This window comes from Hyaena hyaena, unplaced genomic scaffold (genome assembly GCF_003009895.1).
Source record: "Hyaena hyaena isolate Hyena2069 unplaced genomic scaffold, ASM300989v1 scaffold_756, whole genome shotgun sequence".
Lineage (NCBI taxonomy): Eukaryota > Metazoa > Chordata > Mammalia > Carnivora > Hyaenidae > Hyaena > Hyaena hyaena.
In genome coordinates, this window is record NW_024081384.1 from 489046 (window position 1) to 510302 (window position 21257).

The window sequence follows — 21257 nt, forward strand, 5'->3', positions numbered from 1 at the left end:
TTACGTGGCTCACACGAGCGGCTGAAATCCTATCCATTTATAAGAAATCATAGTCAAAAGCATTTGAAGTTGACCTTGTATGTTACTGACGTAGAATGCAGGGCAGGTGGAAATAGTAAGAGGGAGAGTAGAAGAAAGCAGAAGGGAAACAGGCCCAGAGGTGGGATTCAGTTAGATGTGACAGTTTTGGATCCACACTGGCATTGGGCACTGGCTGCTTCCTCCAAGTAGAGGACCGAAATGAATGGGATGAAGCTTATTTGGCTGTGTGAGTGGCCAATAGGATAACTGTTTTTATGGATGGTAGGCTTCCTTTTGTGAACACTAATACTTGCCTAGGCAATTGTGTTTAATTTTCTTTCTTCCTTTAGGTAACAAGAGACTGATCCTGGTGTCTGAGGAGATGGATGGAAGGAACCTGTCGCTAGTATCAGAGTTTGTGTTTCTGGGACTCACTAATTCATGGGAGACCCAGCTTCTCCTTTCTGTTTTCTCTTCTTTGTGCTACTTGGCAAGCATGATGGGCAATCTTGTCATTGTGTTCACTGTAACACTGGATGCTCATCTGCACTCCCCTATGTATTTCCTCCTGGCTAACCTCTCAGTCATTGATATGTTGTTTTGTTCAACTGCAGCCCCTAAAATGATTTGTGATATTTTCAAGAAGCATAAATCTATCTCTTTTTATGGATGTTTTACCCAGATCTTCTTTAGCCATGCCGTCGGGGGCACTGAGATGGTGCTGCTTATAGCCATGGCCTTTGACAGATATGTGGCCATATGTAAGCCTCTGCACTACTTGACCATCATGAGTCCCAGGATGTGTCTATACTTTGTAGTCACTTCCTGGGTCATCGGCCTCACCCATTCATTGGTTCAAGTAGTTTTTGTGGTAGACTTGCCTTTTTGTGGCCCTAATGTGTTGGATAGTTTTTATTGTGACCTTCCCCGGCTCCTCAGACTTGCCTGCACAAACACCCAAGAACTGGAGTTCATGGTTACTGTGAACAGTGGGCTCATTTCTGTGGGCTCCTTTATCTTGCTAGTCATTTCGTACATCTTCATTTTGTTTACTGTTTGGAAACATTCCTCTGGTGGCTCATCCAAGGCTGTCTCTACACTGTCAGCTCATGTCACCGTGGTGGTTTTGTTCTTTGGGCCACTGATGTTTTTCTACACATGGCCTTCTCCCACATCCCACCTGGATAAATATCTTGCTATTTTTGATGCATTTATCACTCCTTTTCTGAATCCACTCATCTATACATTCAGGAACAAAGAGATGAAAGTGGCAATGAGGAGACTGTGCGGTTGTCTTGTGCGTTACTGGAAGATCTCATGAGCTGATGGCTACAAAGATATGAAGTCACAGATTCTCTCTCATGGTGGTTGTAGAAAAGACATTTTACAAGTTCAGAAAATTACTCAGCACTCAGGACATATTATATGCATAACAAAGTACTGTCTATGATATTATGATATCTATTTCGCCATTAATTTAGAAGTGATATCATCCTTTGATAGTCTATATATCAAGTCTATTAAAAACCAAGTGAAATGTGCTTTTTCACTTACATGGTTAGAAGCATGCCATGTAATTGAGTAAATAATGAAGTTTTATGTTTTTCATATATTGTAAAGATTCTGTTGATAGACAAACTGCATTTACATTGTCTTCCATCTGCTTACTGGATTTTAGTTCTTGATTTCAATTTTCTTTGATCCTACTTTGTTTGATTTTTATTTCTCCATTTTCTGCTTCCATTTTGTCCTTATCAGAGTCCTCTACCTGGCAGTGTATAAAATCCATAACTCTAGTTAGAATTTTAGAGGTTAAAACTAGAGTGAATTACCAACATCATTGCTTCCAATCCTTCTGGTGGACTAGCTATAACCCAAGAAATGAGGGGGTGACTGCATTGAGCCCAGGAGCAGAACAGAAATTACCAGAGAGCCAGGTGCCAGAAACGATGTCCTTGATTGCCATGTTACTACCCCTTCACTTTTAAATGAGTTTTCCATTTGAATTTCTGAACATACTCTACTCTTTCAGTTATTTCCTTTAGGTCTCTTTAAAGAAAGAGGTTTATATCTCTTGTGTATTCCTTTTTCTGGTAAATTGTCATTAGCATTGAGCACTTCCTTATCATTTCTAAATCTTAGTTTCTACCATGACCATACTCAAATTCCTAAAGGGTCACTGTGGTCCTTTTGTTTGAATGAAGACATGTGGGAATTAACTATATACAGAGTCCTGGTTTAGATTTGGTGTATAGTGTATCCACCAAATAATACCCCCTCCCATCCCATGATCATCACACCACTTCCTTGATGGGTGATTTGAATGGATATGCTTGGCAGTTGATACAAACCCTACATTGCTTCCGTGCCCTGTGAGTTTCAGCTATTGTAGAGGGGAAGGTGCTGAGACTGTCACATCCACACATCCAGACAGTATTTCAAAAAGTATGGGATAGCTGTGGCAATAAAATAAGCAAACAATATTGGAATGGTGATCCCCATACTCTGTCCACTTAATTCACCCATGTGACTCCTACAAAAGTCAGGGTGATCCTGGGAAATGACAATGGACTGTTGTAAACTTACCCTTGTAATAGACTTAATTGCAGTTGCTTTACCAAGGGTGGTACCTTTGCAAAAGCAGATTAACACAGCCTTAGCCATATATATGTGATCACTGATCTTATAAATTTTTTTTCCAACTCTTTCAGAAAGGACATTAGAAACAGCATTTTTATGGAATGGATGTCAGTATATATTTACAATTTTATCCTTTGTCATAAAGTTGAAGAGATCCAGGCCATCTGGATATTTTATATGTCATAATTATCTATTCTATTAATGACATCATGCCATCAAACCTGATAAGGAAGAAATGGCAAGTATATTCATCCTTTGGTATTATATATGTTGTCGAGGCAAAGAATAAATTGTGTAAAGAATGAGGAAATTGCGCATTATTAAAATTTTAGGATTTCAAGATATGGATCAAAGAGTCAAATGTAGAAGAAAACACAGGGCAAATGGTCTTTGCCACTTGTCTTGGCAATAATTTCTTGGATAAGACACAAAGCACAAGGCAACAAAAGCTAAAATAAACTAAGAAGAAACCAATCTAAAGAGCTTCTGCACAGCAAAGGAAACAATAAATTTAAAAGGCAACTTATAGAATGGCAGAAATTACTTGTAAATCTTATATTTGATAAGGGGTTATTATGCAACATAATGAGAAAGTCATATAAATGATAGCAAAAAAGTAATTAACCCAATATAATAAAGGGTAAAGGTCCTAAATAGACATTTTCCAAAAACAATATTTAAAATTTTTTTAATGCTTTTAATTTATTTCTGAAAGAGAGAGAGAGACAGTGTGAACAGGGGAGGGTCAGAGAGAGAGGGAGACATAGAATCTGAAACAGACTCCAGGCTCTGAGCTGGCTCTCAGCACAGAGCCCGATGTGGGGCTCAAATTCACAAATGGTGAGATCATGACCTGAGCCAAAGTCTGACACTTAACCGACTGAGCCACACAGGTGCCCCCCAAAAAGACATTTAAATGGACAATATGTGCATGAAAAAGTGCTCGCCATCACTAATCATCAGGGAAATGGAAATCAAAACCACAATATCACTTCACACCTGTTAGTATGGCTACTACCAAAACAAACAAAGACATAAATGGTAGTAAGGATGTGGAGAAAAGGGAACCTTGTGCACTGTTGATGGACGTGCAAATTGGTACAACTGCTAATTTACAGTAAATATTATGAAAGTTTACAAAGAACAATATGGTGATTCATTAAAAACTGAAACAGAACTATCACATGATCCAGCAATTCTATCTCTGTGTGCATATTGAAAAGAAATGAAATCACTATCTTGAAGATGTATGTGCATACCCATTTTCACTTCAGTATTAATACAATAGCTAAGATATGAAAACAAGGTAAATTTCTTTCAATGCATGTTGAATAAAGAAAATGTGGTATATATGTAAATGGAATCTTTAGCCATAAAAGGCAAATCCTGCCATTTGCAATAATATGGATGAGCCTGCCAGGCATTATTCCAACAGGTATAAGCCAGCTAGAGAAAGACAAATAGTGTACAGTATCACTTTTATGTGGAATAATTTTTTTTAAAGAAGCGGATTTAACAGACACAGAGAATAGGTTTCAAGAAGTTGGGGGAGGTGGAAATGGGGAGACATAGGTCAATGGGTATAAACTTTCAGTTATAGGAAGATAGGTTCAGAAGATCTAATGTACAGTGCAGTGATTGTAGTTAATAATATGGTACTGTGTACTTGAAAGTTGCTAAAAGTACATCTAAAGCATTTTTACCACAGACAGTCACACAGACACACACACACACACCCAGAGTTACCTATGTGAGGTTATGGATGTGTTAATTTGGCAATCATTACACAATACATGTATGTATTAGATCATCACATTATCAACTTTAAATGTATACAGTTTTGTTTGTTAATTATCCTCAATCAAGTTTGAAAAAAAAAACCAGGAGTTTAACGGTAAGTGGCATGTTTGGAGATCCCCTCCATGTAAAGGAAAATTATTGAATCTTGTACCTTCTGTCACTAATAATGAAGCACAATATCTGGTAGATTTCTCCAGTTTCTGGAGGAAACATTCTATAGCAGGAATAGCATTCAAACTTATGTATTAAATGATATAAAAAAGTATAGATCTGTAAAAGTTTTTTTGTGGCATTTCCAGACTTTATGCAAATAGCCCTGTACTCGGACAATCCTACTTGGCATACTCTGTAGTATTAGAAAAATTGGTAGTGAAAAAAGAAAAGATGTGAAGTTTATAGCAAATATCAATTGAATAATCAAAACATAATTCTTTATAGTTCTGGACAAATTATTTCCTCTAAGGATTACAGTGTAATTGAAATACAGACACACGATATCACAAATTGTCACATTATACTGAGGATCCACGTTAAAGAAAAGGAGGTGCGGGAATTGGCACATGAACATTGAATCTATTAGTCCCATCAAAGTGTACCAACCAGAATCTGCTGGTCTAATACAGGAATTGGAATGGCTTACCCAGGTACAGCTAAAGTACCAGATTTGACTTGATATTTTGAGATATATACTATACACACAATAAATAATTGAGTGTTTTGTCCCTGTTATGCAGCACACATGAGTCCAGAATCCAAGATACAATTGGGAAATTTGAGCTTCCTATTCTTGGAACTCTGGGCACTATGGGTTTAGAAGTCCTGGTTTCTATAACAGGGGGAAACACTTCCACCAGAGATACAACAAAAGAGTTCCATTAAATCTTGGTTTGTGGCTATTGCTCAGGAAATTCAGGCTTTTTCTACCAGGAATAAACAGACAAGAAAAGGAATCACCACCCCGGCAGGGGTAATTGATCATTAAGAAGCAGTAAGACTGCTGTTGGGGCGCCTGGGTGGCTTAGTCGGTTAAGCGTCCGACTTTCGCTTAGGTCATATCTCGAGGTTCGTGGGTTTGAGCCCCGCGTCGGGCTCTGTGCTGACTGCCAGCTCAGAGCCTGGAGCCTGTTTCTGTCTGTGATTCCCTCTCTCTCTGACCCTCCCCTGCTCACACTGTCTCTCTCTCTCTCCTAGAAATAAATAAACATTAAAAAAAAGTTCCTTCCTTTAAAAAAAAAAAAAAAGACTGCTGTTATACATGAGGGTAGGAAGGATACAGTTCGGCACCAGTTGATTCATATGGGTGTCTTTTAGAACTCCCTTAACTGTTGGGAGCCATTCTGAACTCACTAGTTGAGGAAAACTCCTTGTGAGGTTAAGGCAAGTTTGCAAGGCTTTTGCCATCAGATGATGATTCATACCCACCCCCACTCAATTGTTTCTGCTTGAGCACCAACCCCCAAGGCACCTTGTTGATTCACCGGAATGACTTATTCTGGCCTTGATGTGCTGACTGCACCTTGTGAAGGAACTTACTGTGGGAACTTTTTCTCTTGTCGTTATGGAAGCAAACATTGCGTTTCCTGAAAAACCTGTTTTCTTAATACTTCCCATTAATCGATAAACAGGCTATTGACCGCTGCTCACAAAGAGCTAACTTTTGCTTTTACTATGCTAAAAACATTATCCTGTATGAATTTGAATGCTCATATGATGAGCAAGAGTACCCTTATCTAAATCATAATAATAAGGTTATCCATATCAATGTTCTGGATAATTTTTACTGATCAAAGAATTTATCATCAGAATCCCCCTTCTGGGCTGTTCCCCATACACCTATACATAACAATGTTCTGGAAAGTTTTTACTGATCAAAGAATTTATCATCAGAATGCCACTTCTGTGCCGTCCCCCAAAAACTTAATCATAAAATAAAGTTGCGTCTCAGACAGTGTGGAGATGCCTGGCTGGTGGCCAGAAAGATTCTCGTGGCTCCCTCATCCCTCTCTCACCAACACCGTCCATCCTTCAGGGACCCCTGGACTTGCTGGAGCTGGACTCCAGCACTTAACAAATTTTGATGGAAAATAGACAAATGCAATATCCATAGCCTGAAAAGAACACAATAAACAGGGTTCTGGAATATTCATGCATAAGGGCTTAGGTCACCTAAGGTCACCTTAGGTCATCAGATGAGGCATTTAGGCCAGCAGAGTTGCCAACCAAGAACTCTAGACTACAAAGCAGAGGAGGGATATGAGTACCAGTTTTGGGCTCATGATTCACGTTAGGAGCAGGTGTTGCAATTCATTCCCTTAAGTTTCCTCTTATAAGATGACTACAGGATAAGAAGGTCAGCTAAGTTCTGAAGGAGCTGGGTCTAGAACTCAAATGAATCAATGAGATGCAAGTGACCTAGGGGTTGATGTGACATGTTATGACCTGCTACCCAGATCCTCTCCTTCAGAACAGAAAGATTTATTCAGGACAGAAATATTTATTCCCCACTGTTGGAGGGTTGTTATCTGATGCCTCCTATCAGTTCGCCCTTTTTTGGGAATGTCTTTGACTAAAGAGAGCTAACATATCCAAGGCAATGCCCACTCTTCTGTGTTAGTTTGCATACAATGATTGGTTACTGGTCCATTTGGGACAATTCTGCAATCTCATCCCAGGTGTAGAGCCCCTACAAGTTTGGCAGCTTCTGCCTCTGCCACCTCCTGCTCATTTCCCTACTTTCCTTCTTTTCTTTTTTTTAAGGTTTATTCATTTATTTTGAGAGAGAGAATTAGGGAGAGCTTTGCAGAGGCAGAGAAAGGGAGAGAGAATCCCAAGCAGGCTCTGTTCAGGTCACCAGCACAGAGCCCACGCTGGCCTCAAACTCACGAACTGTGAGATCATGCCCTGAGTCAAAACCAAGTTTTGGATGCTTACCTGATTGAGCCTCCAAGATGCCCCTTAATTCCCTACTTTCAAATGGAATTAACTCATCCTAATAGCGTTCCCAAACAAGCTTCCTGTGTTTTCATCTTTATCTCAAAATCTGTTTCCCCGGGAATCTAAATTTTGACACAATTTTCCTGATCCTTCTCAGATACATTGTCAGAGAAGGTAGCTGATGGTTTTGATATCATATGGAATATTATGTTTGTCCATTAATATATAATATATAAATATATATATTTATATTTAGATATAATTTATATATACTAATATATATTTATATTTATATATAAATATATATTAGTAAGATGTGTATCATAATAATATATAATATAATATATATATAAAATATAATATAATATAATGTTAATTAGACTTCGTGAACTACAAGTAGTAGGTACCTTAGATGTCTTGTTAAGACACAAGTATGTTGAATGATGAGAAAAATACATCAAAATTTCAGGGACCTTCAAAATCACTAATATCTCCAAGTGGTTTGGAGCATACCAGAGTATCTCTTCTAGAGTATCTTCACCTTCTGACACCCACCAGGGAAAGAACCCAATCCTTGGTGAATTTCTTTACCTTTTGGAGGAAACATATACCATATTTGAACATGTTGCTTCAATCTATTTATTGGAAAAATTATAAAGCTGCCAGTTTTGAGGTAGGTCTGGAGGAAGACAAGGCTTGGTAGACAATCTGGAAGGCAAAAGTAACCTTTTGAGGCCAGAGCAGGAGGCTCAGACTCACAGGGTTTCTTATTCTTTCACATTTCTCTTTGGATACTGGAAATTCTCTATGACAAATTAACAATGGAGGATAAAAAACAGACTGGGTTATGAATAGTTAAGAATGTTATATTAGTATCAGCTGTAAGTAAATGGCCATGACATTAAACCACTCAGATTGCCTTGATGGACAGTGGTAAAGGAAAACCCTTCTGATGGAAAGAACTTCAGAGAATACCTTTAGTTGTGTGCTTCCCTTGTAAGGAAACAATAGATTATGATACACATCTTACTAATTTGTGGCAGACCTAATTATTTGGTTTGTTGAGAGACTAAGAAATGAGCTTATAAAATTACTAGCAGGGAATTCTAGGGAGAGATAGGTAGCTGGACTTCTCTGAAAAGTACAGAGAATGACAATATTCATGCCCATATAAGAGCATAATTGAGGTTATTCATTGTACTTGAATAAGATGACCTGCTAGTATGGTTGTCAGTCAGCCTCTTTCCCCAGCGGTTTCCAGAACTGCTTAATTGGCATTAAAAGTAGCCACAGCAGTAGAGTTGATGTCTCTGCCTAAAGTCAACTATATGAATTTCCCATCACTAAGGCTGATTTGTTTACCATTGCTTCTGGCACCCAAACTGCCAACACAAAAGTAAATGGTCAGTTCCCTGTATGGTACTATATCTTAGCCTACTGTGAGAAGACAAGAACTATTCAAACTTGTGTCAGACTGAATAAAGTTAGACCCTTTTTTCATAGAATGGAGAAATGCTTATCTTCATAGGGATATTTATCTCTATTTCTATCTCTTTCTCTAATCTCACTTCATAGGGAAAAGTATTATACATATAAATACATCTTATGTATTTTGTATATAGATATAAATATTATACTTACAAATTTTAAATATAAGTCTATAAAATAGTTCATGTACATTAAACATGTGAAACTCTATGTTTGTAATATATGTCATAATATATGTTTACATATATAAAGTATATGTCATCTACTTATTTATTAATTTTGGGTACCACTATGCCTTTCCCACCCACAATGCTGCTGTCAGCATTACCATTTATTGGTTCATAGAATACCTTCACTGCCTTATCTGTAGTTATATATTTATCATATATCATATAGGATGCTGCATTTGGGCATATTTTTAGGAAATGAAATGTGACCATGGGCTTACACCCATAGCATTCACTGGACTTATTTGTGCTCCAAACTCCAGAAACAATTTGCTTGATAGAGTAGTGTAAGGGCACACAGAAGTCTCAGCTTTTGTTTCAATTGGGAAGTGAATATCTTGCAACTTTAGGACACTGTCTCATGCAGTACATATCTTAAACCAGTGGCCAATATATATACCAATATATAAGCTGGAGTATATGAACCCAAGGTAGACAAAGTCACTCTAACAATAAGACCAAATAGTACACAGAGGAAATTCATGCTTCCTACTCATGGGAACTTTGATTTAAGTTCAAAGGTCATAGTGCCCCAAGGAAGAATGTTTCCAAAGAAAACAAAGCTGAGACTAGGCTTTAACCAGTTTGGGCTCCTCATGTCACTGAATATACAGGAGAGGACTTGCCTCTGACATGTGCGGGGACTGGGGCAAAAGTAAAAAATGGAAGTCTGTAAGCTCTATGCTGAAATATTTGAAAGTTATAAATTATGGTTACAAAATCTTGAGTACAGTATATGCTATTCTTCTCTGTTAATTTATATGATGACTGTATATACACATCCAGATCCTCATGACATATCCTCATTACCAGGGGGATATTTGGTTCCTATTCCACAATGGGACAATGACTATTAAGTCCAGAACTCAGGGGCTTTATTGGAGTGCTTCTAGGTACCTCTTTGTTCATAGTTCTCACCAATGAAAAATAGTGGCATCCCATTAAACAAAGGATCATATCAAGACTGATAACCTACAGGAATGAAGTTTCCAGTCTCATGACCAGTATACCATGATAGCTAGTTTTATATTATATTTTTCTTCCCCCTTTCCCCTTATGTAGTTCATAAGGAGGAGGCTGACATTTTGGATTTAGATCACTCTGAAGTGATATAATAGGTAATTATTTGATGCTCAGTTACTTCGGTCCTGATATCTTTTCTATCCGGTTTGTCCCCTGGATAAAAGACAAGAGTGGATGCAGAGAGTAAAAGGATAGTTTCCACTTGTCCCTTCAGTTTCACTCAACTCTTCTTCAGGTGACTCTGTGCATTTATTAAGTTCTTTTCCAGCTACTTACTTTGGGTGTGACAGTTTTTCTGGGGCAGGATCCTGACTGATACAAGTATACAAAATTGAAAATCAAAATATTTGGTTTCTCATCTAATAATACCACTCTTCTGAAGTATTTATTTTAAAAAATTGATAGTCTATTTGTTCAGATATGTGTATCTATTTATATGCACAGCAACACAATATGCATGCCAGTTTGCTACCCAGAGTTTCATTCAACAGTGTGTTATGGGTGTCTTTATAAAGTTTGAACTTGCTTTTCAACAGCATCAGAGAATTTGACTATATGGATATATCATAATGTCTTTAATTTATCATCAGTTGATATATGATTCAGCTATTTCATTCATTTTTAAAAATTAATTAATTAATCTATTTATTAGAGAGAGGGAGAGAGAGAGTGTGTGAGAGAGAGCACAGGGGAAAGGAGCATAGAGAGAGAGAATTTCAAGCAGGCTCCGCCTTCAGCATGGAGTTCGATGGGGGGCGTCAATCCTATGACCCAGGAATCATGAGCTGAACGGAAATCAAGAGTTGGATGTTCAACTGACTGAGCCACTCAGGGGTCCCTGTTTCATTCACTTTTAAGCTCTCTTCACTGGACTAAATTTCTGTATAGGTTTATATATTTGTATACATCCATATATTTCATATATTTGTATATATCCATAATTAATTATAAAATTAATGATTGCATAAAAATGAAGTTGAGTGTACATTCTTCTATTTAAATTATACTAAAAAGTTAAGCACAGTGGTTTTGGAGATGATCAAGATGACCATAGTTAATTTTTTTGAGTTAATATTTACCTATTTTCAGAGATTAATTCTAATGAGTAATCACCAATATTTATTAAATTTTTGACAAAACAGCATAAATGTTAAACAAAAATATTCCACTCTTATTTGCTTCTCCCTCTCTAGTGTCTTATTATGAGTTTTAGATCATTGGTTGGTCTGGTCAAACTAGATAGTTCTCTAGAGGTAAAGTCCCCTGATCCAGGAGCTCCTTCTAAACTATCATATTTTTGCAGTATCACTTGGTTACTGTCTTCTTGAGCTGTAATTGGCTTCATTTATTCTAATGGCAGGATTTTATATGGCATTTTGTGTTAGAAAGCACAGGAAAATTTCAGACTCCTTGAAGATATTGTTCCCTTTGTACAGGTAAAATGGAAGGATAGAAATAAATTTAGAAATGCAAAAAGTGCCTTTAATTTTAGACATGATTTTGTTGTTAGAATTGTTATGAATACAAGTCATATCCTCAAGTGCATGCATCTTATCCTAAAGCAAAGTAGATAGTGTCTAGAATAAGGAACTGAACAGTATAGAAGAATAATTGTGAAAAAGTTGCTTGACATTTTGGAAAAGGCTAACTGATCTTGACTTTTAGCTAGAATCACATTGTATCTTGCGTAATGTGAAAGACATTAAAATAGTCAAATGGTTTTGTAATGTTTTGTGATTAGCATAGATTTCAATTAATCACTCTGTTCCTAATGCTGATTATATAATTATATTATGCTGATCCTCACCCTCTGCCACTTGATTAACAGATGAGAAAGACTGATGACACATGAAGATACAAAAAACCCCCCAGGGTAATTGTATTTTTCTCTCCATCAGCTTTTCAAAATAGATGGGTATAAACTGATCATCTTCTGTGAAAAGGGAAGCAAATTTATAAGGAACTTGTTAAGTTTATAAGATGGAAAAGGATTTCATAGACATTTCAATAAAAATAAAAGACATGGAGACCAAAAACTCCAAAGCTGAATAAATAATTTCCCACGTAATGTCATTTTAAAATGTAAGCAGAAGATTAAAAAAACAAACCCATAAAGCTACTAGGAGATTGAACTAATTTTTCCAGTCCCTTAAATGGTTTAGAATTGGAGTGTTTTATCTGAATTTTATCTCTAAGTTGTAAGTAGAATTAAGGAAAGTTTAAAGAAGGCTGACAAATGAGAATTTATTTTTTGGATGGGAGTGAGAAAAAGATCCTAAAGGGAATTACAAAAAGTATTGAATTTGTTGAATCTTGGAAACAGAACGCTAAGGGGTGACTTAATTTGTTGCATTTGTGTACACAGAAAGTTATTTGAAAAGGACACAGATTTATTTTTCCCACAGAGATAAAAAGTAAAAGCAGAGGAAGATTTTACTTGAGTATAAGGAAGGTTCTGTGACAACTTTAAAGATATAAATGTAGAAAGTATGAGCTTAGGGAGATGTTAAGCTCACAATATTTTTATATTGAGAAAATTTATATGGATATTGATTTAGATTACTACTTTTTTCAAACCTAACAGCTGTCTGTAGATCCCTTTGACTTGGTAACTCTATTATTTAGAACTTCAGTTACCAATATTGCTTTCACCTATACAGGATTAAATTTATATGGAGATTTGTTTGAAGGATTAATCATTTCCATATGGACCAAGAAAAAGTATTAATCACAAAAGAAGACAGAGCTGGGCCTTGTCTCTTGCATCATGGATGTTTAATTAGTTATAAAATAATGGGTATAATATGATTAAGAAAATTTATTTCAAAGCATAGACAATAAATAAGAGAAGATGATTTGAGAATATCACCATTCAGGAGTTTTTTTTTTTTCCTATGGGTACTTGATGACTTTTAGGTGAATAAATATATCCTTGTGTCTCTATTTAGAAACATCTTTATAACTTTTATTCTGGACTGAGACTTGGATATGACTCCTTCTCAAGTCACTTTAAAACTCTGATGATCCAACTTTTCAATTTTCTATATTCCCTGATATTTGAATGTATTTTTACCCTTTTATTGCATCTAATTTCATATTTATATCTTGTTTAGCTTTAAAGTCATTTTCCCTAAAATTCTCAGTTCTTTCCTAACTGATGGATATTGGAGAGCCAAAAGGCAAAAAAAAAAAAAAAAAAAAAAAAAAAAAATCACAGCTCTATGTGCACAACTGATAAAGGCCTTTTGAGACACTTTCCTAAGAGCCTTAGCACCTAAAAGGCACCTGGAGATATCATACTATATTTGTGATTACAGAATTTGTCAAGAATGGGACCAGAAAGTAACGCAAATCATACTTCATAAACTACCTTTTACTTAATCTAAAGTAAGCTTTATTTTTCTTTTCTTTGTTATTATGTATATATATTCCTAATCTTCATCCTTTTTAGATTTCCCTTTTAATCTTATTTATTCCTTTTCCCCCTAACTCTTCTTTACTTTTACACTTCTTTATTTTCTATTTTTCTCTGTTGCTTAGGAGCTATGCACAAACTACCCATCTTCCTTAATTATATAATTGGATATATTTTTAATCATCTAAATATACCCTCTTACTTTAGCAAATACTTAGTTCCTGATATATTTACATATCCCTATTCTGTACCTGGTGTGATTCTAAGTTTTAGGATACATGATAATAAGACAGATGTAGTTCTTCACTCTGTGGAAGTTGCAGTCTCATTAGGAAGGAGAACAAGGGAAAAAAATCAATAATTTACATTTGTAGTAAGTACTATTAAGAAATACAATGATTTTTTTAGAGGAAATATATTTAATCTACATAGGATGGTATTTATTTTGATCGCTAAAAGATTATAAATATTATAAAGTTATGTGGAAGGAGATAATCATAATGTATTACTGAAATATCTTTTAGACATGAAAGTTTGATGCTCCTACTAGGTATTTATGCAAAGGATACAGGAGTGCTGATTCAAAGGGGCACATGCACACTAATGTTTCTAGCAGCAATATCGACAATAGCCAAAGTATGAAAAGAGCCCAAAGCCCATAAACTGATGGGGTAAAGATGTGGTATATATGTATATGTATACACACACACACACACACACACACACACACATGCAGACACACTGGAGTATTACTTGGTGATCAAAAAGAATGAAATCTTGCCATTTGCAACAATGTGGTTGGAACTACAGTGTATTATGCTAAGCAAAATAAGTCAGAGAAAGACAAATACCACACGTGATCTTACTTATATGTGGAATTTAAGAAAGAAACAGATGAACATAGGGGAAGGGAAACAAAAATAAAATAAAAACAGAGGAAGACAAACCATAAGAACTCTTAAATACAGAGAACAAACTGCGGATTGCTGGCATGGTGTTGGGTGGGAGGATGAGCTAAATGGGCAATGGGCATTAAGGAGGGCCTTTGCTGAGATGAGTACTGGATGTTATATGTAACTGATGAATCACTAATAATTCTATTTCTGAAATAATTATTATACTACATTTAACTAACTTGGATTTAAACAAAAAAAGAAATTAAAAAAAGAAATTTTGATGCTCTGTGCATCAAAATGTACAATGCCATTTTATTTTCTTATTTGTTCATTTATCTCATGTATTGAGCACTATTAAGGACAAACAGAATAAAGGAAAGTAAAATCAATATTTGCTAAATATTTTCACATTGGATCCATGATGAAAAACTTTACTTTATCTCTACAACATACTTAGAAAAGCATTATTGCAATTTTATAGATAAACTGAGGTTCAAGAATTTAATTAACTTGCCCAGTATAAACTCAGTGGGTAAATCAGAGAATAAGTCTCAGTTTTGTGAATCCAATATCCATATTCTTTCCACTATATTATGTTGCTTCTCTAAATAAAACTAAAATTAAAAGGTAATGTGGTAAGTCCTTACATAGAGGTTTGAACAAAATTCTTTTCACTGTACCATGACCCCTTCATGTGTTCAGTATTCTATGGCAGTGCTTCTTAAACGGTGAAGCAGTAGGTTCCCCTGCTCCCACACCCTCCAATTCTTCATGGATTGATACTCTAGTAAATGTAAAATCCTACATCTGGATTTTGCTGTGATGTAAAATTGCTGGAGAAGTTTCTAAGCACTCTCAATTTCTGCACTTAGCATGATGCAAACTCATAACAGAAAATTCGTGGACCTGCACCTATATGTGGACCATTTCTTCAGGGAAACCAAATATGATACGTCATAATCTCTGCCTTCAAGGAGCTTACAGTAGTTTGGCGAGTTAAAACTATACTTAGTTTATGAAAACACAAGACACAGTAAAATAAATGCTAGTGATATAAAGCAAGACCTCACAGATGTGGTTAGAATTTAATAAGCCTTAAAGATAAATATGTTCCAGAGATGGGGAGTTAGGAGGAAGGGTTTGTTCGTCAGAATAAGACTTGTAATCTTGGAAGTGAATGAAAGAGCTGAGAAGTGGTGAAGAGTTTTGTGTGACTGGAGCCAGGCTTTATTAGTATTGAAACAAAAATCAAAAGAAATTAGTGTTGGATTCTTATTACCCAACTTGACCAATCTTGTATCTCATGAAAAACATCATAGTATCTAACCTGGGAGGAAGCAGAGGGCTATCAAATGCAAAGAAGGTTTGGTGTTTATGCCAGTAATAATAAAGCAAGAGTTTGTAGGTGTGGTAAGCATTTAAGCAATATTAAAGATGAATATATTCCCAGAAGTGGGGACTGGGGTGGAAGAGAAGAAGGGTCTATGTGTCAGATGAAATTTTATAGACTTGGAAGGGACTGTAATTGTGATGAGTTCTATGTGACTGGGGCCAGATTGTATTAGTTTGGAACCAAAAATCAAAAGCTTTGGCTCATGTTGACTATCTTATGTATCATGACTAATTGCAGCATCAACCTGGGAGGAAGCAGAGTTATCAAATGCAGCCAACTTGGTGGTAGAGAGCAGCTCCACATGACAGCCACCAATTTTTCTGGGTAATCACATTTGAGAGACCATGAGCATATTAGGTCAGTTCTAATGCTAAAATAGAAACAGGCTTTCATAATTTTGGCCATCTCTCCTAATTTATTAACATAGTTATCATAATTTTCATTTTCTCCTATTGTCCTTCTTCAGGTAGCAGTGCCGACAATGCCAACGGATGGAGCGAATCACTCTGTGGAGTCAGAGTTTGTGTTCCTGGGACTCAGCGATTCCTGGGAGATCCAACTTCTCCTCTTTGTGTTCTCCTCCACCTTTTATGTGGCAAGCATGATGGGCAACTCCCTCATTATGCTCACCGTGACTTCTGACCCTCACTTACACTCGCCCATGTACTTTCTGTTGGCCAACCTCTCCTTCATTGACCTGGGAGTTTCTTCCGTCACTTCTCCCAAGATGATTTATGACCTTTTCAGAAAGCGTAAAGTCATCTCCTTTGGTGGCTGCATCACTCAAATCTTCTTTATCCACGTCATTGGTGGTGTGGAGATGGTGCTGCTCATCGCCATGGCCTTTGACAGATATGTTGCCATATGTAAGCCTCTCCACTATCTGACCATTATGAGCCCCAGAATGTGCCTCTTCTTTCTAGTGGCTGCCTGGATGACTGGCCTTATCCACTCCATGGTTCAACTGGCTTTTGTGGTAAACTTACCCTTCTGTGGTCCTAATGTGCTGGACAGCTTTTACTGTGACCTTCCTCGGTTCATCAAACTTGCCTGCACAGACACCTACCGACTAGAGTTTATGGTCACAGCCAATAGTGGATTCATCTCTGTTGGCTCCTTCTTTATACTCATCATTTCCTATATCATCATCATTCTCACTGTTCAGAAACACTCTTCAGCTGGTTCATCCAAGGCTCTGTCCACACTGTCAGCTCACATCACTGTGGTTTTCTTGTTCTTTGGCCCTTTGATATTTGTCTATATGTGGCCGTCTCCCTCCATACACCTGGATAAATTTCTGGCCATCTTTGATGCTGTTCTCACTCCTTTCCTAAATCCGGTCATCTATACATTCAGGAATCAAGAAATGAAGGTGGCAATGAGGAGAGTATGTAGACAGCTAGTGAACTACAGGAAGATCTCTTAAGGAATGTCTGTATTGTGAAGAGCTCTTATTGATAACTGATGCTCATTATTGATGGTCAAACTCAGAGAGAAGCTCTTGTTTGTCTTGCCTTGATTTGATTATACAAACTGATACTGAGTATTTTTATAGAGGGACATTCATTTTTGAAAAGAGAGAAGGAGTTACATACGAAGTACTTAAAATCTAAGATTATAATAATTTTGAGCCTCAATTCCTAAGGAATAATACTTATTTGAAGTAATTGTTGGAAATACAAAAGAGGGTAGACTTCTTTGCGGCCTTCAGAACAGGGAGGGCTCACTTTTTTAAACAGGAGTCTGTCTCACAGAAAGGAATTTCTACTGGTACTCAGTGGGAGTTTGCTGACAGAAATGAATGAAGTCTTCTTATTGTATGCTGCAGCTTGCCCATATTCTACTCCTTCTGTGGGTCTCTGTCAGGGCTATGAAAGGAGGACAGTATCTTTGAGAGCACACACACAGAATCTTTGAGAACACACATATAGAAGCTCAATGGGTGCATGTCCGGGTAGAAGCCATGTAATCCCAGAATATAAAGAACTGGGAAACCATCACTATCTTTCTCCTAGATTAGTATTATTCAAACCCATTAAATCTTCAAAGCCATTAAATCTTCATTCCCTTTTCTCTTCTACTTCTTCCTCTTCATTTTTCTTCAAGCACTTACGGTCTCTGGGGTATGAAGATCTCCAGCCCATTCCCCTTCATTTTTCAACTTTCTTACTTCTCCTTCTCCCTGCCGTCATTCTTCCTTCTTTTTCCACTTCCTTTCACTTGCTGTTCTGTCCCCTTCTAACTTCCCTTACTGCTGTCCTATTATTTTGTTCCTTTGTCTCCTTTTTTAAAAATTAATGTATAATTGAAACTTATTATTATGCCAGTTTCAGGTGCACAAAATAATGATTCAATATTTGTATATATTGCAAAATGATCACCACAATAAAGCTATCTAACATCTATCACCATACATTACTGCAGTCCTGTTTAAATTTCTATTGCTTGATTATAACTGTAATAAATTGCCTCCTCCACAGGTTTCATGCCTTGAGTGACTTGTTTTGGCCAAAGAAGCTCAGCCATGGTGTGTCAATGAGGGGAGAAAGCTAAATGGCAAGAGTAGAGTCAATCAGAGGAATGGGTTTCACACTTTTGGATACTGTCCCAGATTATACATTACAGTATATATCCTGCCCAATTCCTGTAAAGAATTGAACCAAAGTTTCACATAATGATATTTACTTTTGATGAAATTTTCTTTTCTCATTCCTTTTCTCTTGTCTTCTATTAAAAACTTGTTCACAACCTACTTTGTGAACTACAGAAAATTTGCTTACTAAGAAAATTACACAGAAGACAACGAATTACATGGATTGCTTCTAGTTAGGAGCAGAAGGAATACAACAATATAAATGTTATGTCATTCTAACAGAAAAAATAAATTCTAGGCTTGCTTTAATACTTTTTGATAGCAGATAGTACTTTTTGATAGCAAAGCATTTCTAAATTTAATCAAATAAGCTCATCAAAGCTGAGCTGTATAAACTTTGCCAAAATTTTCATATCTGTCATTGCTTCTTTTCAGACCCATTATTTAAAGTTAAATATGTATATGTATGTATGTATAAAGTTACATATATATATATATACACACACATATATATATATGTATAACTTCCAAGTTTTAAAACTTGTACTCTAGTTAGTTATCACAGTGTAATATTAGTTTCAGGTATAAAATATAGTGATTCAACACTTCCATATAACACCCAGTGCTCATTACAACAAGTGTCCTTCTTAACTCCCATCAGCTATTTAACACATCCCTTCATCCACCACTATTCTGGTAACTACCAGTTTGTTCTCTATAGTTAAGGGTCTGTTTCATGATTTTTCTCTTTTTTCTTCTCCATGTTTGATTGTTTTGTGTTAAATTCCACATTTGAGTGAAGTCATATGGTGTTTGTCTTTCTCTGATTGATTTATTTCTCTCAGCATAATACTCTTTAGGTCTGTCCAGGTCATTGCAAATGGCAAGATTTCATTCTTTTTTATGACTGAGTAATATTCAGTTGTGTACATATACCACATCTTCTCTAACCATTCATCAGTCGATGATATTTGAGTTCTTTCCATAATTTAGCTATTGTTGATAATCCTGCTGTAAACATCAGGACATATATAACCCTTTGAATCAGTGTTAAATTAAAAACTAAAGTTATATATATAACTAAAGCAAATAAAATTTACTCTGAAAATGTTGGTATCCATTTGATTTTATCTTTTACTATTCCTTTTCACATTAAGGAACAACATTTTATCTTAAGGTAAATGTATTTTTTTCCTCTATCAACAAACCAGATTCTTTTACTTGCATAGTCATTGATACTTTTTGGTCATGTTACTTCTGGTATATTCTCAGTCACCCAAGTTAATTATAACTTTTTTTTAAGTAGGCTTTATCCTCAGCATGGATGCCAACACAGGGCTTGAAGACACAACCCTGAGATCAAGACCCGAGCTGAGATCATGAGTTAGACACTTAATGGAATGAGTCACCCAGGTGCCTCAATTATAACTTTTAACCAACATAACTAAGTTGTGTTTCATTGTGCTTTTGAAGGTAATTGAGAATTTTATGTCATATGTGATCATTTTAGTAAACTGGCAAAGCTTATGAACACATGAAACATAATGCCCAGCAGCCACACACATCTTACTTATACTTTCTTATAGGTGATAAATGTTATTCTTAAATGAGCACATTCACTAACTTGATCAAAAGATATAGACATTCTACTAAGTCATAAATCTCCCTCTCTTTCTCTCTCTCTCACACACACACACACACATGCACACATGTACACACAGTGACCAAAGATTCCCTAATTAATCTTATTTTAAAATTATCCAAAGCATATCCAGTAATTATTTAGCACTAACTCAAGGTCTTAAAATTGCTAAGGATATTAGATGTTATGTTTAAGTGGACACAATACAGAACTGTCAGAAGTGTAATAAATTGAACATATAATTTTACATTTTTTCTAATTTTAAATGCTTGTTTTATGGTCTGTACAATAAAGATCACGGAGAAGATCTAACGCTGTTCTATAAGATATCAAATTAGTTTGAATTGTCCAAGAGTTTATTTAGATTATGTGATTATAGAATATTGTATAAAATGTCTCTAGTTAATAAATTTTGTAATATTTTTTTCTGAAAATATAGCATAATTTAATATAGAAGTTCAGCTTTTAAAACTTTTTTGAAATATGGGGTATGCTAGATTCATGTCAGCACTTGTTAACCTCTATAAATGAATTCTTACATAATCTTTATTTTTAGAGGCTTTGAATAAATGCTATTAGTATCTACTTGAGGTAGAAAAATATTTCAGAGTCATATAATGAGAATAAAAGTTTTATCGATTATAGTATAAAAGGCATCATAAAGCTCTTAGATTCTATTTTACAACCTTACCTACAGATCAAAGGTACAATCATATCTACCAAGATATCAAAAGTAGAGACACATACAGACCTAGGAACTCAAAGAAACTTTGCTTTCATCAGAAACAATACAGATTCTTACACAAACAAACAGATTAAAAAACAGATGGACAAACCAAATTCTCCTCATCTCTCATCTGATAGACAATAGTTCCTGCATTGGTTTGCTAAAGTTGTTGCAACAAAAGCACTGCAAACTAGGTATCATAAGTAGAAATTATTGCTTCACAGCTCTGGAAGACAGAAGTTCAAAATCAAGATGGTGGCAGGATTGGTTCCTTCGAAGAGCTGTGAGGGAAGGATCACTTCCAGGGCTTTCTCCTTGACTTGTAGATGGCTGTCTTCTCCCTGTTCCCCTCCAGCCATTATTCTTCCTCTAGGCATGTCTGTTTTTAACCGAATTTCTCCCTTTTAAAAGGACACTAGTCATATTGGATTAGGTCTCACCCTAATCTTAACTCATTT

General features: G+C 36.0%; 2 protein-coding genes across 2 annotated transcripts; both read left to right on the forward strand.

The window, feature by feature from the left end:
- The first annotated feature begins 403 nt into the window (after positions 1-403).
- On the forward strand, positions 404-1342 carry LOC120221094 (olfactory receptor 4F15). Its single transcript, XM_039218353.1, has one exon. It carries the CDS (start codon positions 404-406, stop codon positions 1340-1342), a length of 939 nt encoding a protein of 312 aa, XP_039074284.1.
- Positions 1343-16318: 14976 nt separating this feature from the next.
- Positions 16319-17263, forward strand: LOC120221086 (olfactory receptor 4F3/4F16/4F29-like). The gene has a single exon (XM_039218345.1). The coding sequence runs from the start codon at positions 16319-16321 to the stop codon at positions 17261-17263; it is 945 nt and encodes a 314-aa protein (XP_039074276.1).
- Positions 17264-21257: the final 3994 nt, after the last annotated feature.